The following is a 23,710-nucleotide window of genomic DNA, read 5'->3' on the forward strand; positions in this document are numbered from 1 at the left end:
TTCATTCGAGATATCGTTATTGACGTACGCCAACACGATGTCTATTGCTTGCGATCCAGACAGCTGGCATTCCCTGCTATTCGCACCTCTACTTGTACTCAAAAGCTAAATTCGTGACACTCATTGCTGGTACACCGTCGTGGCCATCAACATGCGATGTCTTCTCTTACCGAAAATGCATCCCCAGTAGCATCATCGCTGTCGCGAGCCCAACATTGAATACACCTCAAGCTAGTTGACGCATGCGCTAATGTCCTAGTTTCTTTGTTGTGTCACGCAGCGACTTGAGAGTGAAGGCCTTGCATGGCTCAGCGTGGGACACAATGTCATCCACCAACCTGACGTGAACTACAGTGACAAGCGAAGGATCGAGAGCTGCCGGTAAATTGCTCATATAGCCAAGAACAAAATGACTAGACTCAAAGCACCTACAGCCTTAGTGCAGTAGCTGATAGGCTTGGTATCGCTCGGCCATGCCGCGTTATTTGTTGCATCCGTTCCGACAACCCATATCAGTTTCGTACTCTACCCAGGTTGTCAGATAGATATCACCTCATCCTACAATGCAATAGAAATTCTGTCGTGAATCCCTTTCCCTGTCGAACGCATCCTATCCCTCTTACTACCACAGCAACTATCTGCAAAATGGCACGTAACATACCCGACCATCCGCCCAAAGAGCACCGGCTTCCCATGCTGCGACCACTAGGTACGCAAACCCCGATCCTAACCCATACCCTTCGTACCAACTCACCGCCCCACAGGCAAATCCGAACAGCTCTCCTCCGTATCCCACGCCCTCGGCTTCTTCAAGAATGTCGGCATGTCCGCCCACTACACCCTATCCACCCGCAGTACTACCCAACCACCCGATCTTCAAAGCCTAGTGTATGCGGCGGTGGCGGACGTCATAAGAAAGCATGTTATTCTATCCGCCATTCCCATAAACGAAGCGTCACCGGAGGCGTACTTTGCGCGATTAGAGGTAATCGATCTTGCGAAGTGCGTGGTCTGGAAAACACGGATTGGCTGTGCTACGCGTGGGGAACAGGAAGAAGATGGGGAGCTTGATGCGATGCTTGAGGGGCAGCATAATGTTGATTTCAAAACTGATTATGGCGATGTACCCTTCTGGCGTCTGATCATCCTGCAAGATGCTGGGACGGAACTCAGTTTCACTGCATCCTTCATCTTCCACCATAGTCTCGGCGACGGCGCAACAGGGTCAATCTTCCACTCGTCCTTCCTCCAAGGCCTGAACACCGCTATCTCCCTCCCCTGTCTCGACACCCACAGCAACACACGCATACCCGTCAACCCCACCGTCCAGCTTCTCGCCCCCCTAGAGCACCTCCACCCCCTGCCCATCAACCCCAATCCTCACTCCCACCGCGCAGACAACGCCTCGGAGTTAAAAGAATGGTTCGGAAACCCCATTCACACGCCCCTGAAGACGCATTACAAAACACTCTTCTTATCACCCGCAACCACCGCAACGTTCGCGAAAAAATGCAAGGACAACGGCGTTTCGGTGACATCCGGTCTCACCGCCATACTAGCGGACGCTCTCTTCAACGCTTTACCAGACACCGTGGAAGCGCTCACGGGCATTGTACCGATTAATCTACGGCCGTGGCTGGATCTACCTGCGACCGAGGCGGATGGGGCGATGGGAAGTTTTATTGATGCGATGAAAGTGCATGTGAGGCGTGAGGAGTGCGGGGAAGGCGGTGGAGGCGGTGGTGATGCTAAGGGCATGATGAGCGGTCTACGCGCTGCACAATATACGTCGGAAGAGATTAAGAGGTATCTCGCCAACGCCTCACCAACCGGCGAACCGTACACGTCCATCGCGCCGTTTAAACTCATCCCTGATGTCGCTACCGTGTTTACATCGCTCGTCGGCACAAAGCGCGATGCTGCGTTTGAGATATCGAATTTGGGCCGCTTTCATGATCCTTCTGCTCATGATCTCCGCCATGGCGACGATGCCGCACACTGGCGGATTGGTAGAATGGTGTTTAGTCGCAGTGCTGTTGTGTTTGGCGCGGCGGTTACGACGAGTGTTATTACGGGGGCGGATGGGGGGTTGAGTGTTGGGTTTTGTTGGCAGGATGGTGTTGTGGAGAGGAGTGTGGTTGAGCAGGTTGTAAAGGTGTGTAGGGAGGGAGTTGAGGGTTGTGGGTTTTGATCGGAGTAGGAGGTAGAGCAGTGGTGGAGGGGGGTGTGTGCGGATGAACTGCTGGGCCATTAGAGAGGATGTGCCTGGCGTGGGCTGGTAATGCGCTCATCCTCGTTTGATGCATTAGGTCTGCATCGTTTCCAAAACGGGCCGCGAACAAGACTGCTATACTGCCCTGCCCCGATTTCTGTCATCGCAGTATAAATTCCTTTACTCGATCTTGATTCGCCTTGACGTAAGCACCCAATCCAGATACATGCTGAAGTCCTGTCGCAAAGAGGAAGCAATCACCACTGATAAGCTTCCATCTTCCATTTTGATCATGTCTAAGAAGACAAGGTGCCACAGCACCTTTGATGATACAGACTGCATCCCCAGACTGTGCGTCTTCAGGTACGGTCGCAAGCTCGCCGTTACTCAACAGGCTAATTTTGCAAAGCTGAAGAGCTTGATAAAAGAGTTCCATCTCTTCCCAAAGGTAGATCGGGTTGCCCTAATCGGGATGAGATGTTTGTATCAAGTAGATGAGGGGCGACTTACGTAGGTACCACATGCTCGAGTCAGGGAGTAATGCAGATCTATCCCCTTCATGCGAGATAAGACTATGCGCTCATTAGTTCCCAGGATCCTCTAGACAAGTTGCGCGCTTACTAGAGAAGATCTTTCGACCAAACTGGCTCAGTGTGAATGAGGTAGCATTTCTACGGTTCCCTTTTGCATCCCGATATACTCTGGTATTGTGCAGATCTTGATATACATTGAGCATCTGTTGTTCGGCGTCATCGTTATCCAGAAAGTGAAATGTCCGGCTCGACTTGACGATTTGCGCATAATGACATCCTGCGACATGTAGTTCGGGGCGTGTAGGGGAACCTTTCAACGAATAGGATTCTAGCGTGCGTTTACGATCTTCGGCAGTAGGGCGTAGTGATAAATTGCCCAACATTCTTGCTTTGTCTGATTCGCAATGAAAAGCAAGAGACTGGAGTGGTAAGGTTTGGGACCAGTCTGGCATCCATGAGGGTATATTCAGTTCGTGTGAGTGGCGGATGGCGGCGAGGATCCGAGTTCCTAGCACGGGCAAAAGGTACTCAGCGACTCGCTTGAACAACGTTTCTACACTCTGTGTATAGTCGATCAAATCGTCAATGTCCGATTGCCTAGAGCCGATGAGGGATTTCAGAGCAAAGACCTTGTCTCTGGAGTTGCTCGCTAGACATTCTCTGCTCATGTACAGGCGATTCCACAGATTGAATTGTGGCGTGGAGTACTCAACTTGACTTGTCCACAATAATTCCAGAGGGCGTGGTAGAACACCACGTGTGGTCTTTCGTGTTGACCTAATTGCGTCAGGACCATTTGATGGACCTCCGTAGCAGAGGTGCCTTAATACCTCTAGTGGTATGACTGCTGAACCGTAAACGACTTTGATATCCTTTTTCTTGTACACTTCTTGAAGGACCCAGGTTCTCTTGAACCATGGTTCTTCGAACACTGTTTCAATCTGCTTAATGATGGCTTTGCTCGGTGGAGGCCGTGGCCACAGCGTGTGGCCACGTTTCAGAAAATTGTCGACTTTTCTCGATTCATCCAGCAAGAGGCGACAGTCAGGGACGTGGTCGCTGAGCATGACCATAATACTCAACGCGTGATCGTAAACTTCATTCATTATGCGCACCTGGCGAGATCTTTCCTGAAGGTCCGCCTGGTTAATACAAACAGCATCGATCCATACTGGTCGGTCTTTGTGAGCCAGGCGCAAGCGACGGAGAGCAGCGTAACAGTTCTTCCCCACAAGTAATCTTTCTTGGCCATTATTGAAGTAAATTGTGTTCATGAGCTGGCTACTATCGCCCCAAGTGTAAGAGACTGCTTCGTATGTAAAGTGTGTAGGGTGAGCTTTCGGATAGCGTGTAGTGAATGCGAGTTGTACATGGCGGAGGGTGCATGCGAATGGATCTGACTCGTTTGGACTTGGATGTAGAACAAGGATGCGTATAGAGTCGCTGTATTGTAGCGGTCGGTATTGATAAAGAGGCTCACCCATGGCAAGTAGATATGTGGAAGCTTTGCGAATGAAGGCTGAGAGCAGCATTGTCAGCGATGGGGCAGCATCTCCGCCGTGCATACGTCTTGACCACATCGAGCAGGTGGGGCCCGAAACGAAGCTCCAGCTCCGTGCACGAAAGCGACGCAGCAGCGAGTACGCAAGGTTTGTCAAGCTTTAGTGTGCTGATAGTCCATGGGCAAACATGTTCACAAGTTGCGCTAAAGCAGGTATCGCGCCGTTCCCGCGCTTGTGTACCTCAGCATTGTCTCAGTACGCTGTGTTCTCATAGCTCTACATGCGCTGGAGGGCAGCACGTTGTTACAATCATTCGAGCGTGTTATCGATACCGTGAAGTAGACGTTGGGGATTAGGGGTTCATGGCGGGATTTGCGTGACGCGCAGCATCTATGGATCAAGCCCCGGTTAATCGACTCGTTGGCAATCCCCGCTTCCATCATCTCCTCGCTCTTGCTCTTCGCCTTCACTTCATACTGCTCACAAAGATAATACCTTTTCGACGCAATGAATGGATTCGACAAGACAGTGTAAATGATAGCGCAAGCCTAGTTATCGTAGCGTACGGAGTCATTTCAGTCTACCCTTCTCCCAAAGTTCGTTCTGTGCCAGTTCGCAAATAGTTATCTTCTCATCTGTACAACACTATGTTAACAGACTTAGTCACAGCACTCTCTCAACTTCATGAACGCAATCGTTCTAGCGCGCGCAAGTAGCTTGCGTTACCGGATCGATCGCATGAACTACACAATCCAGCCAATAAGCACCAACCACGCCTGCCAGCACTAAAGAGATGGAGCAACGCTCTAGTGCCCTATGAACCAGCCCCGAAGCACAAAGACTGGGTCGTAGAACATTAGAGCGTTGCTCCATCCCCGAGCCTAAGCTGCTCTGACATCGTGTCCGTCCACCACATCACACCCCCATCAACCATCTACAACCTCCTACAACCTCCTACAAATATCCTCAACAATCTCCTCCGTCCCCGCCTTCCCCCCCATATCCGGACTCAACAACGCCCCCTCCTCCAAATTCCCATCCACCGCTTGATAAATCCTCGCCGCCGCCTCCTCCTCCCCAATAAACTCCAACATCAGCGCTGTGCTCCTAATCGTCGCAATCGGGTTGGCGATACCCTGGCCCTCGATATCAGGCGCAGACCCATGGCACGGCTCACCGATAACAAAATCCTTTCCTACATTGGCAGACGGAACGAGACCGAGGGAACCGACGAGGGCGGCGGCGCCGTCGGATAAGATGTCGCCGTAGAGATTGGGTGCGACGATGACGTCGTAGTCTTGGGGTTGGCGGAAGAGTTTGTAGACCATTGAGTCGACGATTTGTTCTTCGATGTTTACGCCGCCGTATTTCCTGTTTTGCAGCGCGCGGCGGGCGGTTTCGCGGAAGAGGCCGTCGGTTTGCGATAGCACATTGCTCTTGTGTGTGATGGTGACGAGTGGGGAGGAGTGAATAGACTGCGCGCCGGCGTCGCGAACGCGTTGGCGGCGGAGGGCGATGTCGCCGGCCATTTCGGAGATGTTGAAAGACGCGGTTTCGGAAATGCGCTTGATTGCTTCGGCGATTTTGGAGCCGTCGGGTGCGGTGTACGTCTTTTCTTCTTTGACGTAAAGATCCTCCGTATTCTCTCGCACAATCACCAAATCAACATCCCTCGCCGCGCCCCTAACACTCTTAACAGGCCTCACATTAGCATAAAGCTTCATCTTCTTCCTCAACGCAACAATAGGACTCGAATATCCCTTGGTTTGCACAGTCGGCGAGCTGACGGCTCCGAAGAGGGCGCCATCGCAGTCGGATTTCAGGGCCGAGACGGTGTCGTCGGGGAGGGCGGCCCCGGTCTTTTGAAAGGTTTCCCAGCCGGCTTCGTGGTGCGAGAAGGAGAATTTTAGGCCGAAAGACGAGGGCAGCGCTTCGAGGATGCGGCGGCCCGCGGGGATGACTTCGCGGCCGATGCCGTCGCCGGGGATGAGGCCTGGGGTGTGTTAGTCGATTCGCATGGCAATTGATGTTATTGGCGCGTGAAAAACCAATTGATCGTCTTACCTATCCTCAAAGTGCGTGCGGCCATGTTGGGGATGTGATGCGGGTGTGACAGCTTCGCGGTGGAATTTTTGGTGTTGCTGCAGCTTGCGCCGAAGTTCGGAGGTCCGAGCTTTCTTTACCGGCGCGGCGCCCACGTTGTGTCCCCGCGGGGGAGAACGGAGATTGCCATGCATGGAAATATATCGTCAAAGTTACACTGACCGCTGCATTTGCTGCTCATACTGAGCGCGATTCCATATCATCCTTAACAATAGACCTAGGCCATCCCATTCCATCCCACATTACCCCTACCTCCCAAACGCCATGCTGAAACCCCCAATCCAATCCCCCATCACCATCACCAAACAAACTGCGGATACCAAGACCCAATCCCCTAATCAAGGTCACTATTCCCATCCTCCTTCTTCCCCCCGCCATGAACTTCCTCAAACTTCTCCTTCGGATCTTCCGCGCCCTCTTTCTTCGCTTGCTCAGTGGGCAGTAGTTCTATCACCACGACAAAGAGCTCCTGGTTGGTTTCCCGGTTCTTGAGCACATATCTAAGCGTGTGCGGTCTGATTAGTGAATGCAGTCAAGTCAGCTCCGTATCCCGAGGTCCAAAGAAATGTGTGAGTAGTAGTAGTGGTGGTGGTTGTGGTAGTAGTGGTTGTGGTGACGACGATAATGGGGGATACAGGAGGTTGAAGGAATGTGTGACTTACCGCAGCGGCTGTCCGTCCCAGTGCCCAATCATACTTATAACAGGTAATCCATACCCGATCTTGAGCGCAAACTCATTGAAGTCAAGATACGGGTTGAAGAAATCGCACTTGTATTCCCTCCCAGCCTCAAACACAAAGTCCTTCCTGTTCTGCTCTGTGAGGAAGAACTTTTGTCGCGCGCTGGCTCTGTCGGGTACGTGTTTGCTCTTCCTGACGTCTACGCCGTCGCCATCTGCGCCTTCTTCGTATACAACAGCCTCGCCGTCTGAGCCAGGAACTTCCACGTCTCCTTCTGTTTGTGCCTCGCCTTCCAGGTCGGCCTTGGCTGGCTTGTCCGCATCCTTCTTGGCGCCGATGCGCAGGACGTTTATCGAGGAAAGAAGCGCACCGTAGAGATACGGCTCGTCTGCGTACACATCGCCGTCTAGCCCTGGGTCAATCCACCACCTGACTACCCCAAACGCCTTGTCGAAAAGCGGCGGTAACCGGTCGCGGATAGGGTGATCGAAGTCGTTTCCGAAAACGAGCTTGTCGCCGGCGATGTCTTGTTTGGGTGTGAAGGAGAAGGATATCGAGTAGCGATCGTAGCAATGTTGGGGTACAGAGAAGTAGGGTGATGTCTTTGGGGAGCCTTCTGGTAGGCCTGGGCTTTGTTAGTGGCTGAAGCGTTGGAGGGGCAGTTTGGTGGAGGGGTCGGGTGGGAGGCGTACCGCGGTAGTCTTTGATTCGCATGTGGATGCGCGCGTCGATCAAGTCGGAGGAAATGTCGACGGGCTTTTCGCTGTTGACTAGGACGTCTTCGTGTTTTGACGTGTCGTAGGTTGCGCCCGCCGTGACGTGCAGTATGTACTGCTCGTGTGTCGCCATGTTTACTTTGGGACGCTCTTCAAGTGGGTGAACGCTGGGTTTAAACAAAGATCCGAGTAACGATGGAGGTTTTATGCGAGTGAGTATCAGCTCAAGTGCTGGGTGGGGTCGTCGTAATGTTCGTCAGTGTTGATCACACGCGCTGCCCCAAAATTTGGTGATGAGCGATGACGTTCCGAAGCCGCACGGAAGCAGGGATTGTGGCGCTAGCTCCCAATCAGCAAAGCGCGATCTGCCATGCGGCGGGCGCTGTCTGCTGTCACTCTAGGCGTGGCATGAAGGCGAGCACACCTGGAACAGGGTATCGAGTAGCGTTCACAACACTATTGATAGTGTGACGTCGCGAGAAGAGAAGTGAGTGGATATTCAGCCAAACAGTTGATACACCTCACCGACCTCCAACAGCATCGCCCCAATACCAAACACCCACCCCTCACACCCTCGTAAACGTATCAACATCCACCCTCTGATAAAAGCTCACATGTCCAAACGTCTCCCAATACTGCGCCAGCCGATCATGACTGATGAGAATGAGTTGACTCGTCATGTAGTTATCTGCTCGAAAAGTTAGCATCCATCTTCTCACACCCCACTCACACCCCCCAACTGTCTCCCCACCCTCTCATCCACCATCCCCCACAGCACTTCCACAGCAACAAAAGAAAGGACAAACATACCATCCCTAAACCCCGTCGCAGCAATATGCCCCACACTCCTCACAATCCTTGCGCCCTTGAAAATCTCCTCCTTCGCAACCCGTATCAAGCCATTCGGTCCAATATCCGGTGCTATGAACGTGTATTCGCCGCGAGGAATGTTTGGGTCGCCGGTGAGCTTGACGGCTTCGATGCGGCCGCAGTATACACTCTCGTCTTCCTCCGACCTGTGTTTACTGTCGTTTGATGTTTCCCCGGAGGTGGAAATGTAATTGTGGTAAGGTGACTGTAAAGTGGCGACGCTATCTTCCAGATCATCCGCGCTCTCCATCGCCGGCCCACCAACCTCAACACCCCCATCAACAGACCCCTCCTCGTCAGCAGAAGAACCCGCCGCATCCGTCGGCGCCGTCGTCCAACTCCCCTCACTACTCACACTCTCCTCCCGCTCCCTCGCCCGCATAGCCCACAGCGCACGTTCAGGAAGCGGTTTCGCATCCCGCTCATCCGGCTGCATGATAGCCAGGAACTCGCAGCCGTGGCCCGCGTAATCGCCGCACCAGATCCCTTGCCATGGTTTCTGGGGCGTGGGCGTGTAGCACGCTTCTGGTAGAGTTGCCCATGTCGTCACGTCCTCGCCAATGCGCATGCCCATACCCAGGACGCGCGTGGAAAATTCCATCCAGCGCCGGATCCGGAACGTGGAGTCGGAGAGCTGGGAGAGGGTGGCGGGCTTTTGGCCTGGTTGACGGTATCCAGATGGGGAGTGGTCATTTCGCGTGCGGTCTGCGCTGGGGAGGGTGAGGGGCGGCCAGACGGGCGTGGCATCTGTTGTTATAGCCTCGGGCCAGGGGCGGGTGAGCATGAGTTGGGAGAAGAGGGACGCGGCTTGTTGTTGGCGGTCGCGGTAGAGGGACATGCGGACTTCTTTCTGCAAACGATAACCAATATTCCCGACGGCTTCTTCGTAGGCGTCGCGGTTTAGACGCACGATGGGCGCGTTGAGGTCGAGGCGCACGTTCGGGCTGAAGGTATGGATTATAGCTTCGGGGTGTTGGTCCCAGGATAGAGCTACGGGCGAGCGTCGTTCGGCAACGAGGGCGTAGGCTTCGATTGCGTTGAGTCGGTGGTCGTAGCGCGCGATGAGCAGTTTGCCGGTGTGGGCTGTGTCGGCGAACCAGATCTTGCGGCGCGCGATGAACCAGTAGGGGTGGTGTTCTTGGTATAGTTCTCGCCATGTGAGGCGCGCTGGTTTCGTGACGTTGGGTACCTCTGCTTCTACGAAGGCCTGCCAGAGCGTGTCTTGGAATGTGTGGGTGCGCAGGACTTTGCTGACCATGCCCACGGTGAGGAGGTCTGATAATGAGAGGTAGCTGAGCACATGATGGAGTAGTTCCGAAGGGAGGTTCAGCAGCGGCGGGATGGGCGTTTGCGGTGCCGGGCTTTCTGTTTCGCGAATCCGTAGCTCCATGGTATCGATTGATGGTGTCGCGTGTTCGAAGTCGTATGCAGCCTCTTATTAGGAACCGATCGGCCGTTGGAGTACCTCAGCCAGGGTGGCGAAAAGCTTAAGTAGCAACCGCGTCCGTCCCTCTTACCTCTCGCATGCAACCCGCACCTCAAGCAGAAGTGAATCGTCCGCCCCAAGACTTAATAAAGCGCCTCAATCGTCGGTCCTGCAGGGCGCTCTTCCACCCGATGCTACCGTCTCGGCAACGTTCCGTGGTGACACCTTCCCACCTTCGCCTAGCCGCAACAAGTCCGGGGTAGATTGGGGTGATCAAGCAGCGAATACGAGCGCTATGCAAGATCAAAGAAGATCAAAGCACTACTCGCGTATCTTGGACGCGCTGAGTACCTGCTCTTTTGGGTGCTTGATGCTGCTTTGATGTTGCTTTGCGATGATGACGATGTTGCGATATCGGATGATGCGCTGCAAGGGTGAGGCGGCTCGGGAATATCTTCGGGTGCGACGGCAGAGGGAGAAGAGGAGGTTGATGTACAGGTTTGCCGCTGACAAAGGGAATGGAAGTGCTTGAATGCGAGGAGTTAGGTGCATGTCGTCGCCACGCAGACGTGATAGGTGCGTGTCGGTCACGATATCGCAGTACGTCACCGTTCGTCCGTGCGCTGCCGCATAGCTGGCTTTTGTGGGGTACCTTGAACTTGACTTCTGACACCACATTTTGAGGCAGACATCACATTCTTGGGGTACGCACGTCGCGACATCATGTGGCTAGGAGGTATCCAGTGATGATGGGGTGAGTATCTGCGCTGACATAACGTGACTTCACGACGACATATCACCGTGCGCCCGGAGATATGAGGATACAAATCACAGTTGAGGCATACATCATCATCGGGAAACATCATTCATTCAGGCAGAATTTCAAGCCAGGCGACAACATCAACCCACTACATACTTCCACCCACCAACCCCCCCAAACCACCCACCGCCTACAAGTCCTTGAACTTGCCCTTCCACGCCGCCTTCTGCGGCGACCTCTTCACCACGCCCACCGGCCCCTTCCCCATCTCCCCCTCCCTCCTCTTCTGCTCGAAAGCCGCCTGTCTCCTCCTCTCCCTCTCCTCCTTCTTCTCCGCCAACCCACCCACAGTCTTCTTCATGGCCGAAGCCCGATCTGCTTTGCGCAGCAAAGTCTCTTCAGCCGCCTTGTTCTTCTTCAGCTCTTCCTCGAGGAACTGGCGGCGGCGGCGGAGCTCCACGAGCTGCTCTTGGATGCCGTCGGCGGAGTCCTGGTGGGCGGCCTTGGCGGCGGCGGCACGACGGCTCCTGACCTCGTCGAGGAGGCGGGCGTCGGCGGCCTCCTTGGCTCCGGCTCCGTACATGCGGATGGGAGGCGTTGCGTACATCTTCGCGATTTGGCTTGGTCGCGGATGTAGTGTGGGTGTGTGGTGGTGGTGAAGTGGTAGTATGGTATGACTTGTGTTGGATTCTAGTCTTGAATGTAGTGTGATGGTGGTATGGTAGGCTTGAAAAGCAATTGTGAGTGTGAGATGGGAAGATAGAGCTGGAGAACAGAAGAGTTGGAGACGAAAGGACTTCTTATATAGTAAGGACTTCTTGGCTGGGACGACGTCTATTCTGCCGGTATCACAATAGCAAGGACTGTAAAAGTGAAGGTGAGCATGCAAATTTTCGCTGACGGCTGGTTTCTATAGGGCACAATAGCAGGAGATACGTGGGAAACGACGAGGTTGGGCGAGGTGAAAGGGCCTGTGGCCAATGACACCTCTTTGGATCGACTTCGAAGTGAGCGCGACTCTGGCTGTCGGCTTTCTACTGGCTGCAGGCTTGAAAATATCGACCGCTCGATCAGTCTGCGCCACTGCAGGACGTTTCAGAAAGTTTGCTATTGTATACTCAACAGCGTCGTTCTGGCCGCTGACGTAAGTGCGCTACGAACCTTAGGAACAGCCAGACCAAACATCACGTGCGGACTCAAGAGCCCAAGTTGAAGCATGAACACGACAATGGGATTCGCGCAACGTTCCCATCTATCATAGTAATGTGCGCCCGCAACCACCAACCACCAAGCGATACACGCGACTATTCAGCCCTGACAGCAACGTCATCACCTCGAGACATTCGCACTCAACTCGCACCCGCCTTCTTCTCTTTCTGCCAGGCCCTGCTCGCCTGCACCCACTCCTCCGGATCCCCCGGCATCCCCGAATCTCCATCAAACCCCTCCACTTGCATCTTCTCCAAAGTGAAGTCCGTCGTAGGCCGTAGCATCCACTCCGGAAGCGGTCCACTGGTCACGAAGTCCTCGACATCTTCTATGAACCACGCTTCGGGGTAGCTCAGGTCGGCTGGTGTGTCGACTTCCTGCTCAGGCTGAGGCTCCTCTTGTGGCTGTGAGGGTGAGGATTCTTCTTCAAAGGCCCGTTGCGTCATTCCGATAAGGTCCATCTTGCCGAAGTTGGGTGGGAGGTCGGGCATAATCCATTCATTGCTATCAGCGCTGTCGTCGAAGAGATAGTCGTTTGGGTTGCCGAAGTCGATGGGGTGGCTGTGCGTGGGGTCGATGGGGGAGTCGGAGAAGAGGTAGTCTAGTTCGTGGCCTTCGTTATCGTTTGAGACCGTGAGAGCCGCAATCTCGTCGGTAGTTTCAGCTTGGCCTGAAGAAGCGTTCTTCGAGTTGGCACGCGCAGTCTCCTCGGCTTTCTTCCGCGTAGTTGCCTCGGCTTCCTTCCGCGCAGCTTCCTCTGCCTCCTTCTTTGCAACTTCTTCGGCTTCTGCCCGCAATGCCGTCGCCAGTCTTCCCACACAGCCACTCATATTGCTGTTCACATCATCCCTGGTGATCTTCAGCCCACCAAGCACAATAGGCTCATGGTCTTTGATCTGCTGTTGCAGCATGCGCATCGCCGCCGGTCGGTAGTCGACAGCAGGCTCTGCCTTCGCAGGAGATGAAGCCGCAAGCGTGGAAGACTTGTCCGGCGAGAGTGTGTGAGTGGTGGAGGACATTTTCGGTGTGAGGGTGGAAGCGGAAGTGCGCTGTGGCTTGGTACCCGGGCTTGTAGCCATCTGGGTGGGCGCTGGATGTGTTATCACCGCATGGTTTGTCGTCGCGCCTGACGGTGGCAGCTGGACATCAGCTTGCTGCTGTCTAGCATTTTGAACCTGCGGCGGAGCTTGCTGTTGCGGTTGGCGCTGCTCTTGCTCTCGACTTATAGACTGAGGCAGCCTGTATCCATTGCTAGGATGGTTCGATGCGACTGGCGATAGTGCCTGACCCAGTGGCGGCGAAGGTTGCGGCACATATGGAGTCACCACAGGCACTGCTCCAGACGCAATCACAGCACCTTCCTGCGACCTGCGCTGAGGAGAGAAGCTGGCAAGTTCCTGCTGTCGATGTGGTCCATTTGGAGGCAATTCATGGTAGCCAAATGCAGGTTCGCCGGCTTGACGCTTTGCTGCTGGAGCGGGACTTGTTGTTATGGTCGAGGGAGTGAGATGTTGGGTCGGCGTGTTCGTGAAGGTATGTTGGACTTGAGGTTGCGCCAGAGATGTTGGATGACCTCGGTATGCAGCTATACTGCCCGTGTTGACTGGATGTTGAACTGGCCGCTGTTGTGGGGACTGATGCTGAAACTGCCGCGATGTCGCGTGTGCGGGTGTATTCTGTTGCAACGGGGACATCTGCTGAGTCGGTGACGCGGATGGAACGAATGGCTGTGGCGCATATCCCTGTGGACTAGCCTGACGGGCAGCTTCGACCGGAGTCCTCCGAGCAGGCAACGCCGCAGGAAGAGGAACTGGCGTCCCAGTCGTCCTCGGAGCAGGCGACACAGCCATCCCCCCTCCCCCCTTCCTCCCCAGCCCTCCCCCCAAAAGCCCCAACACCCCATCCAACCTCCCCACCTCTCCCCCATAACTCTCCTTACTCTTCTTATTCCAATCCCCCCACGTCTTATGCGCAACATGCAACTCCCCTTTGAGCACCATCTCCTCAACCTTGTTCTTCCACGCCCGGATCTGCTTCCCAATAGCATGTTTCTTGTTCTTCTCTGTAAGACCCTCGCGGCAGCACTTGTGGTGGCTACCCTCAGGATGCAAGCATTTGTACAAACCATCTGGCCTCTTTGTACAGTTCGCGAGTGAGTCTTCGGTGGGATATTCCGGGACTTCGGCTTTGTCGAGGGGATGTACGTGACAGTCTGGTTTGGCGTCGCCCCATTGGCGGCGGGTGTTGAGGATCTCGGCGGGCGAATCCATTCCGGGGGTTTGTGTGATGGGTAAGGGAGTTGGCGGCGATGTTGTTGCGGGCGACTTGCGTCGCACGTCGCGACAGCCATTCGTTTCCCAAGCGTGAAGTTTCTCGTACCAACGTGCTTTGGGGTGCGTCTGCTGTGCTTTGCACCAGGCTTCGATTGCGGGCTTGTGGTCGTTGTAGCGCTGCTCTTGCGAGGTCGTGATGGAGTCGTTGCGGGCGCGCTTTGCGAGCGCTTCTTGCGATTCATCTTCGCATCTTGGACGCTTCTGCGCTGGGTGAAGCATGGGTGACTGGATGGGGTCTGCAACGGGTACGCTTGACGTATACGGGCTCAGTCCAGGTGGTGTACTCGCCGAGAACATAATGTGAGGCGACGACATCTCGCTACCTGTCGGCGTTGTTGCGATCGGTGGAGGCATCGTGTACGCCAGGGCTCCTCGTGGAGTTGTGCTTTGCGATCGGTGGCTGGGTCGTAAATGTCGAGCAGGTGGTTTCCCAGTCCTTGTCGCGAGCTGTCTGTGTCGAGGTGAAACTTAGTGGGTACCCTGAGAAAGCATTGTTCCTGCTCAATAGGAAATAAGTGAAGAGTGAATGGTCATTTGCATTCACTAATGACGTAGTGCGAGTCTAAAGTCAGAACTATGGTTGAGGATGCAGTAAGACCTTGGTTCAGCGAACTTCAAGATCCAAGGATCAATGTTACGCGAGCAGGCTACAACAACATCGGAACGCATTATTGAGTGGTCTATAGCAGGTGTTAAGATATACATGCATGTAGAAATGTAAAGATAGAAGCGAAGTAGAAGATATTACAGCATACATGGGTGTAGGCATGTACAAGTAGAAGTGATGCAGTCTCAATGTGATCAGCAAAACTACACATCCCCACTCGCAAAGCCACGCGAACGACACCCGTCACTCCCAAACCCCAACTCCACCCCAGCTTCAACCCCCTCAACCCCCTACACATCCTCCTCATCTCGCGCCCTCGCCCTCTCCTCCCTCTTCTCCATCCTCCTCCTCGCCGCCTCATCCTTCCTCGCCTGCCTAACCTCATCCTCCTTCTGCTTAACCATAACCTCCATCCTCTCAAGACTCTGCTCATCCGTCAGCTTCTCATACTTGACCTTGACCGCCTTAACCACCGCCACCCCCGTCTTCCAATGCGGCCCCAAAACCTCCTCCACAAACGTCCACTCTGGGTACATGATCGATTTGTCGACGATGTCCGCGATGGGCACCATTGTGCTACCCGTGTTGATGTATTTGTGTGAAGCGGGAATGACGAACCAGGTTATGTGTTCATCGTCCGCGTCGACCCATTTCTGCAGTGCGTAAGCAGGCGTCTTGATTTGGTCTGGCTTGATCTCCCGATTTTTCTCGGCCCAGTCGAACTTGGTCATCGCGCCGCCGACGTCGCGATTGCTGTTGTTGTTGGCGAGCATGGCCGGGGCGACGTGCTGGACGTGCTTGGCTGCGAGCTCGTTGACTTCGGAGCGGCGCTCGGCGCCAGTTGGGACGTAGCGTGGTGTGGGAATAGAGCGCTGCTTCCTCATGCTATCGAGGAATTTGTTCGCGTTGTTGGTAGATGGCTTCAATGATGCGGCGGTGGCGAGGGTGCGGTATCGTCGAGTGGCTTCGGATTCTTTGCCCGTGTTCTTCTTGTCTGTCTCTTCATCGGCGCTTCTGGCCTTCTTGGATAGCGGAGAGTCGTCAGAGTCGTCGGAGGCGTCGTCGGAGGCGTCGTCGTCGGTGGTAGCAGAATCGCGTTTGCGCTTCTGAGGAACAGCGACATGGGTGTCGTCAGGTGAGGAGATGGGTGAGGACTTAGGCTGCGAAACTGAGTCAGAAGTGCTGATGGGAGCAAGCGCAGATGGACTCACGATAGGCGGTAAGCTGAGGCCCCAGGTAGTCTCGTCCTCGAATAGATCATCTAGATCGTCGTCATTGCTGCTGTCGGAGGCGTTGGAATACCGACGGCGGGGCGTCATTGGTGCTACTTCGTCCAGCGAAGTTGGGCGCGAACGCGGAGCATCCACACTGACGGAGGTGGTAGGTACGAGGGGGTTAGATGGCGACATCTTCGGAAGCTGCGGTGTAGATACGCTGAAAGTGTATTGGGTAATGAGATGCAAATACAGTGCGTCTAGATATCGGATTTCCGTAAGTGCAGATATAGGGCGTATAGATATTGCGATGTCGCAGGCTGGATTGAGGGGATGAGAGTTGAGGAGACAGCGATGACGAGAAGCAGATGATGTAGGTCCGGACCTGGCTTGAGCTTTATTGAGTGGAAAAGACTGCTATTGTCGCGAACAGGTATATTGTGTTAGTATGCGAAAGTGAATGCGGTGGGTCGAGCTGTTCAGGAACAATAGCATTGGATGACGCAATGGCTGTGCAGTGATTGGATTGTAGTACGAGTGAAAGGAGGCCTTCGATCCAAGTACTGCCGCATTATAGCGCAAAATAACGAGAACGAAAGGGGAATACATGTGAGTATGATGAGATGTGTGTTGCTATATTGTAGTCTCTACCTGCCCGGACGACGTATTCAGTGACGCCCCCTCTTCCAATGATAAAGACTTCAGATCGAGGTGACGTCTGCTACCAAACCGTTCCTTCCCAATTGCGCTCTCCGATCAATAGTAAAATAAAGCCGTCCTGCCTACCAGGACGTATCCAATTGCGCCATGCACTGCCGCCTCACTCCGGTACTCGCTGTTGGCATTGGAAATTGTCGCAAGGTATGAGTTCGGCAACGAGGAATGAACTGTGCGGACGACAGCGACGTTGGAGATCTCTCTCGCTATGGTGAACTCGCTGGATATGACGCGACGCATCCTCTCCAGTTGCGCCGACTGCTCCGGGTTTGTGTGACCCCCTTGGTTTCGTGCGTCCGGCAACGACGGTTGGTATACTGGCGATGTCGGAGACACCTCAAGCGATGTAGCGGAGTATATCGGGACCGTCGGGGAATACAATGGCGTTGCCTGAGCGTATATTGGCCATGTGGGAGGGAATCGCGGAGAGGGGGGAGAGTATCTTGTTGATGCGGGCGATTCTCCTAGCGATGCGTCGGAGTACATTGGAAACGTTGGAGAGTATGGTGGAGATGCGCTCCCAAAGCCCACCAAAGACGGGACTTGCAGCGACATATTCGGATTGACGTCCATGTCCCATGACGTCGCAATCTCTTCGCCGTCATCATCAGAAAAGTGTGTCGGTTCAGTCATGTCGTCAAAGGCGGGGAGATCTTCGACCGACACTCCCATGGACGCGAACCAGAGGCGCTCAGCTTCTCTCGCTGCAGCGTACGGGCCCAATTCTGATAGCCGGCTCTCAGCGTCTTGGATTGCTTGCGCTTCTTGCATGGCCTGGATCTCATGGGTCGTCATTGGCGTGTACTGGTACATTGCCTCGCGACACGAAGGGCATTTGTCGCGGGGTGAGCCCCAGGTCTCCGTCCATTGGATGATGCATTTGCGGTGGAAGACGTGGGAGCAGCTTTTGACGGCGACCATGTCATATGACGCATCGTTGAAGTCCTCTTGGCAGACGACGCAGATACCGATGTCTGCAAACTTGGGTGTGCCTGGGAGAATGCGACAAGGCGCCAGATGGTCGCGATAGAACTCGGTGCGGGTGGGTAAAGCCATGGTGCGGGTTGGTGGGTGTGAGTTCTTTGGTGTTGAGTGTGGGTGTAGTAGTGAAGAGGAAGCAAGTTGGTGGACTGGGTCAGGGTCCGCTTGCGGAGAAACCAGGGTTGCCCGATTGGGTGACGCTCGCCTTCACCGCAAGGCGTAGTCGTGGTGTGTGGGGTTGACAATGCTTCAGCCACGAATAATAGGCGTATCCCTATTCATTGTCTTGGCCGCCAGTAAGCAGGATGTTATTGACGAGGCATTCGTTTCTCAGGCCGCTGGTTGGCCTAGTATTTGGTCGCGAACCATGGATACGCACCATCTTTTCTCGCTCAGATCCCACAGAGCCTCTGCGGGATTCCGTATAAAACGAGCCTTCAGCACACACTTCTTTCGAGACCATCCATCTCCTGTTCAAGCCGCAATCCAATTCGCCATCCAAGCCCACTCGCAACTTCACAGGTATCCACCATGGCCATACCAACTCTCTACACATTTTACACTACCAGTCTCACTGCCTCCACACCCAACAATATCGACGATGAGTGCCCCATCTGCGCCATCTCATATCGCGAGGCTTCGAGCGACGTGGCGCCAGACGTCGTCGCGACCCCCTGCGGCCACAATTTCCACCGCGACTGTCTCGACCATTGGCTGAGGGACGGTCCCAGTGACGAAGCTACATGCCCTAACTGTCGCATGGCTCTTTGCCAACGCCCTAAACCGAAAAGAGATTTCGCTCTACAGTGTCTTGATCCTGCTCTCTCAGACAACTGGGCAGAGGAGAAATGGGAGGCAATATATCTCATGGAACATTTGTTAAAGACTACTGGCTTGACGGACACGCTTTACGAAATCGTCGAAAAGCTGTTCGTGATACTTCGCAAGTTACGAGAAGGTGCGACTGGAAGGTTGTCAACAGGTCTTGCATGGGCAGACATTTTCCAGCAAGCATTTCCTTGCTACAAAGACTCACTACGTACGGCCGCGCAATCTTCCGATAAGAGCCAAAGGGGAACGTCGCTCGAGGAAGAAAAATTGTTGTATCCTGGCGGGCCAGGAGAATACGTTGCAGTGCGTACGATCTTAAGGGCAATCGCAAAATCCAACAGGAAGAGAGGATGGGTCGATTCTGCTGTATTGGTTGTACTTGACCGGTTTCGGGACTGGGAAGAGGAAGAGACGATGAGTATCGTCGAGGCTTATCGAGGGCTCGGATTCTTCGCGTTGGCAGACGAAGCAGAAGAGGATGAAGAATGCGTGATATAGGATAACTTCTGGGATGATGTATGCAGCATGATGCGGACAATGAGTACTGGGTAGGGTCGGAGCCTTATGCGATCTGTTTGGGACCGTTGGGAACGTCGGCGGTTGACCTTGCGCTCCCAAAGTTAGCGAATCAATCCTGAGTATACCTACATTGGTTCAAGGCGACTAGTCGACTTCGCGCTGTAATGTTGAAAGCAATCGTGTGCTGAAACCTCTGTGGACATTGTCTGAGCAAGACTTGAGACAGATGTCTCACGACTGGAACGTGACTTTCATCGCGAAGACATGGCTAAGCTAGCCGCGGGCTACAAGACAGCTTGTAAGGTAGCGCAGAAGACCGCTTCGACCGCATCTCAAGCATCATGGGTGACAGCCGGTCAACAGTAGCAAGCTGGCTAGGAGTACGAAGCTTATCGATTGTATCGAGCTTGTCGACGCGATCGACCCCGACCTCAAGCATTAGGGGTGATAGCCGTTCGCGAGTAGCAAGCTGGTTGAAAGTACGAAGCTTATCGGACGTATCGACCTTATCGAGCCTGCCGATGCAATCAACCTCATCCACAACCACGTCCATCGCCGCGGTCCCTCACGAGAACACACCCTTCAGCCATTTGGCCATCCTTCGGGGTATACACAGCACCTTGATCGAAAAGTCTTATCCGCAAAAACCAGATATCAGTCCCTCGGTTCTCGGAAGCCTCAGCGAGAGGATAGTCGAACGTGTCCAACAGGAGATCGCCACGATCGTGTCGACTGACGGTTTCGGTCCCGGAACAGACTGGGATCGGCGCGTTCTCAGGCCGATGATCGCGACGTTTGAGATCGAGGAGGACCTCGGAATGTGTCAGGGGGATGCAGAGTACGTGTTCCTGCTGGTTACTGTACTGTCATTGGCGTACGAACTCTTGCTCTTAATGGATAAGAGCAAGGCAAGCAAAACGCATGCATTCCTTGAACAAGTGTTCGACGAGTGCTTCGTAGAGCCAGAGATTTGCCGAACAGTTGGACTTCTACTCGACGCTGAACGGGAGCGGCTGGCTCGAATGAACGCCGAAATCAAGACAACGAAGGCGATCCAGGATATGCGGATGCTGCTGCCCGAAATCAACATGTGTATAACGGTGTGGGATGTGAGCATACTCCGTAGCCTGCGAACCAGCGAAATTCCGAGTTATGTCCAACGGCACGTGCGCGTGTACGATGTGCTGAAGCCGGAGGCACGCATCTCTAGGTGGAGCGACGAGGCGGCCACCACGTTCTTCCAAGAAGCTAGGACATTCGCACCAGTGCGATGTGCGACCGAGGCCGCTCCCGATGTGCAGGTGAAGGTCTTCCTGGAGCGCGGTTGTTCTTTGCCGATCTACTTCGTAACCTCCGTCGCCTTTCGTGGGGATCGCACGATAATACACACGTCCGAGGGTCTAAGTATGGAGCTTGAGGAGAGCTGTTCAATCTCTTCGATTACCGGGGTCTGTGACAGAATGCGCCTTGCGATGTGGGAGGGTTCCAAGGATGGCTTCATTGGTACGATATCCATTCCCCCGGGTTGCTCGTATCGCGCGGCCAACGTGGACTGCGTAGCCGAGGGGATAAGCAATACGCTCCTGACGGTTATTGATACAGCGACTGCTACCTTTGAAGTAGATGGAGAAAATTATCGTATCAGGCCTGTGAACTTCGGTAGTAGTATCGTGGTGGAACATCGCTGTCAGTAAGGGGCGCTGCTCGCGTGCGCGATGAGACACTTCTCACGTGCATGTCCGAGCGTTCGGTGTGGAGAAGGAGAAGAGAATAAATTATCGCATATGAAAAGACTCCGCATCGTAGACTATATCCATTGTTGATGACGCTGTCGTGCAAAGTGGTGATGCTGCCCAGGTGGTGTCGCGTTGAAGGAGGCCACATGCGCCATCGGCAGCTCGGCGGATTGAAGATGACTAAGATGCACTAAGCCAAACACGGCGATGACGCACCACCGAACTTCGCGATTGCGCACCACCAAGGGCAACTCGCGTTACGGTATCAGATCACTCTGGATCGCCACTCGGATACTAGCTAGTCGCAACCTGAGATACCTTACTTCTGCGATACCAAGCTTCTCTCGCGATGCGGCGCACCCAGCAATCCCAACAAGCTTCTTCTTTCGGTTCTCAGACACCCAGAGTTCAGCACAGGATATCCATTGCACGCGATACGCTGGAATGCGGTCGCATTTTCAGAGTTATTATTACCCGCCCCGTTGAGAGCGGCTATAGACCATAATCAAAGCTATTAATTGTCATTCTAGATGTGGGTGGCCGGTGCGCTGAGATCTGAACTCTGGTTCACTCCCTTTTCCCCCACACCTCCAACTTTATTCATGCTAACTACGGAACATCGCTGGATGTTAAGGCCTAATGCAACTCAGCTGGTAGACTTGGAATAGGTGACAACCATGGTTGAGAGAATTCGCCGCATTTCGAGGCGAAAATCTCATCACCGCACTGCCGTCGGATTTCGTTTATAACATGCCGGATATCGTGCACACTTTAACACTTCTGAAGATACAGTATCACCACTAGTACAACGACAGCTACCACTACTACAATTTCAACTACAGCTTCAACTACAAAAACTTCAACTTTGACAACACCAACTACACCAACTTCAACTACTACCACCACTACAACAGTAAGTACTGCTACTACCACAACTCTTTTCACAGAGACACTAACTATCAAGATGTTGTTCACGATGCTCATCACCAGAATCTTGTTCTGTCTTGTGGCCTTCGCCACCGGCGCTCCCGTCAACGTCGATCCCCGGAAACCACCACCAACGCAGGGCCCCGGCGGATATGTCTCAGCGCCTTCATATTCTTCGGACAGCTGTGGCCTTGTCACCCCCACCGCCGAGACCTGGAGGCAGAACCTACCAAACATCAAGGTATTTGCCGCTGCGTACTGGACCGGCTACCTGAACGACCCAGGCTACAACTCGTTCCCGCACTATCTTCGCGACAAGCTTGCGCCCAATGTAGCGCCAAGTGCCTCCTATTGCGACACCGTTGGAGGATGCAGCTTCTCTTGCCAAGCTCTCAGTCCCTCGCTATCGCAACACGATAAGCAGATGGCTTACTTCCTCTTCGAACAGATCGCCGGTGTGGACCACCTGTTGAAGAGCCTTCGCGAAGGCTTACAGGAAGGTGCATTGTATGCGGATGGACAAGTGCCTTCACTTGTGGCGAGATACAGCGCTGCAGCACGCATCTCGACGCAAATTCAACAGGAGAAGAATGACCACAGGAGGATGGAGAAGCTCGGCATGACCGCCGTCTCCGCTCTACTGATGATGGCTGGTGGGGCACTAGCTATCCCAGGTTTCATTGGACTCGACAAGACTGCCGCACCTTCGATGGTTAACATGGCCGCGTCTACCTACATCTCCGTCGTCGGCACAATCAACACCGCTCGAGCTGACCCTGAGAAGCTTCCTGACAATATCGAGGATGTTATACGCTCATCCCTAAACGACTTTCGCCATCACAGTATGATCAGCATTGCACATGAGTCGAAGCAGCTCATGGAAGGGGACAAGAACAACCATGGCCAAGACCTGCTCGGTCTCATGCAGGGTCAAGACTTCTTCAGAAGAGATGGCAATATCCAAGAGGATATCATGAGGATGTCCGAGAAGGTCTTCAAGCATGCTGTGATCAACGCATTGTGGCAATGGGAACGGCCCTATATCGTTGATGCTGACGTCCCTACAGGTGCCTGTGAGGTAGACATTCGTGGACCGACCGAGAACCGAGTGTGCCTGCCGGAACGTCCGGATCACTCATACTGGATATACGCCTTGGATATCTCGCAGGAGAACGACCCTGGTAAAAACCACAAAGCGTTGATCCATGGCCCCACAGGATATCGAAACTTCTTCGAAGGACAGAACTCCGACGTCTACGGAGCTACCTTGAAGGATGTCGTCCGCTCATCCCTTGCGGTTCATGAGCACAATCTGTATGACGCTCTACAAACTGCGGACTTCCAGACGGTCCAGTCGGCTCTAGGACAGGCGATGAACGCGGGCAACGGCCAAGTCAACCTCATGGGCGCCTACACGTTAGCGATCGCCCGCAATCCCCGCGGCGAAGCCATTTCCAGCGTCTGGTCCACACACGGTCGGAACTTCCCTTGCATGGTCGGCGAGTTCGGATGGAACGACAACACATACAATCCTTACCAGGACCAGACCTTCAACTTCCTGGTTCGAAGCGGTCTCATGTTCTCGGAAGATTGGGAGAACCTTTGCCACAACGAAGGCCATTGCAAAGGCGATAATGATGTCGATTGGCATTCGGAACTCGACGCTCTCCGCAAACCAGGTGATCCGCCGATTCCCGGCAGCTTGAAGCACCCGTTCAAGAAGTGCAAGCAGAAGACCAAGCATGATTACGGTGACCCTTCCTCCGACTTCAATCCTCCTCGTGCGAGGGATCTGAGTGCTGAGTTCGCGAATGCGACGATGTCATGGGCCTAA

General features: G+C 54.0%; 9 protein-coding genes across 9 annotated transcripts; 3 read left to right on the forward strand and 6 right to left on the reverse strand.

Annotated features, from left to right (window-relative positions):
- Positions 1 to 645: 645 nt before the first annotated feature.
- On the forward strand, positions 646 to 2,191 carry J4E79_011151 (uncharacterized protein; the record flags this gene model as incomplete). The annotated part of the gene is made up of 2 exons (XM_049359982.1): positions 646 to 709; positions 765 to 2,191. The coding sequence occupies 2 exons, from the start codon at positions 646 to 648 to the stop codon at positions 2,189 to 2,191; spliced, it is 1,491 nt and encodes a 496-aa protein (XP_049205496.1).
- Positions 2,192 to 5,191: 3,000 nt separating this feature from the next.
- LYS12 (homoisocitrate dehydrogenase) lies at positions 5,192 to 6,336 on the reverse strand (the record flags this gene model as incomplete). The annotated part of the gene is made up of 2 exons (XM_049359983.1): positions 5,192 to 6,240; positions 6,312 to 6,336. 2 exons carry the CDS (start codon positions 6,334 to 6,336, stop codon positions 5,192 to 5,194), a joined length of 1,074 nt encoding a protein of 357 aa, XP_049205497.1.
- A 348-nt stretch (positions 6,337 to 6,684) lies between these two features.
- Positions 6,685 to 7,879, reverse strand: J4E79_011153 (uncharacterized protein; the record flags this gene model as incomplete). The annotated part of the gene is made up of 3 exons (XM_049359984.1): positions 6,685 to 6,850; positions 7,013 to 7,655; positions 7,723 to 7,879. The coding sequence occupies 3 exons, from the start codon at positions 7,877 to 7,879 to the stop codon at positions 6,685 to 6,687; spliced, it is 966 nt and encodes a 321-aa protein (XP_049205498.1).
- A 477-nt stretch (positions 7,880 to 8,356) lies between these two features.
- On the reverse strand, positions 8,357 to 10,006 carry J4E79_011154 (uncharacterized protein; the record flags this gene model as incomplete). Its single annotated transcript, XM_049359985.1, has 2 exons — positions 8,357 to 8,400; positions 8,557 to 10,006. The coding sequence occupies 2 exons, from the start codon at positions 10,004 to 10,006 to the stop codon at positions 8,357 to 8,359; spliced, it is 1,494 nt and encodes a 497-aa protein (XP_049205499.1).
- A 986-nt stretch (positions 10,007 to 10,992) lies between these two features.
- J4E79_011155 (uncharacterized protein) lies at positions 10,993 to 11,409 on the reverse strand (the record flags this gene model as incomplete). The annotated part of the gene is made up of 1 exon (XM_049359986.1): positions 10,993 to 11,409. The coding sequence occupies one exon, from the start codon at positions 11,407 to 11,409 to the stop codon at positions 10,993 to 10,995; it is 417 nt and encodes a 138-aa protein (XP_049205500.1).
- A 742-nt stretch (positions 11,410 to 12,151) lies between these two features.
- J4E79_011156 (uncharacterized protein) lies at positions 12,152 to 14,641 on the reverse strand (the record flags this gene model as incomplete). The annotated part of the gene is made up of 1 exon (XM_049359987.1): positions 12,152 to 14,641. The coding sequence occupies one exon, from the start codon at positions 14,639 to 14,641 to the stop codon at positions 12,152 to 12,154; it is 2,490 nt and encodes an 829-aa protein (XP_049205501.1).
- A 600-nt stretch (positions 14,642 to 15,241) lies between these two features.
- J4E79_011157 (uncharacterized protein) lies at positions 15,242 to 17,938 on the reverse strand (the record flags this gene model as incomplete). The annotated part of the gene is made up of 3 exons (XM_049359988.1): positions 15,242 to 16,111; positions 16,163 to 16,369; positions 17,414 to 17,938. The coding sequence occupies 3 exons, from the start codon at positions 17,936 to 17,938 to the stop codon at positions 15,242 to 15,244; spliced, it is 1,602 nt and encodes a 533-aa protein (XP_049205502.1).
- Positions 17,939 to 18,394: 456 nt separating this feature from the next.
- Positions 18,395 to 19,192, forward strand: J4E79_011158 (uncharacterized protein; the record flags this gene model as incomplete). The annotated part of the gene is made up of 1 exon (XM_049359989.1): positions 18,395 to 19,192. The coding sequence occupies one exon, from the start codon at positions 18,395 to 18,397 to the stop codon at positions 19,190 to 19,192; it is 798 nt and encodes a 265-aa protein (XP_049205503.1).
- Positions 19,193 to 19,477: 285 nt separating this feature from the next.
- Positions 19,478 to 23,710, forward strand: J4E79_011159 (uncharacterized protein; the record flags this gene model as incomplete). Its single annotated transcript, XM_049359990.1, has 4 exons — positions 19,478 to 19,511; positions 19,679 to 20,832; positions 21,754 to 21,862; positions 21,897 to 23,710. The coding sequence occupies 4 exons, from the start codon at positions 19,478 to 19,480 to the stop codon at positions 23,708 to 23,710; spliced, it is 3,111 nt and encodes a 1,036-aa protein (XP_049205504.1).

This window comes from Alternaria viburni, assembly GCF_023758015.1.
Source record: "Alternaria viburni strain BMP 2772 chromosome Unknown scaffold_38, whole genome shotgun sequence".
Classification (NCBI taxonomy): Eukaryota; Fungi; Ascomycota; class Dothideomycetes; order Pleosporales; family Pleosporaceae; genus Alternaria; species Alternaria viburni.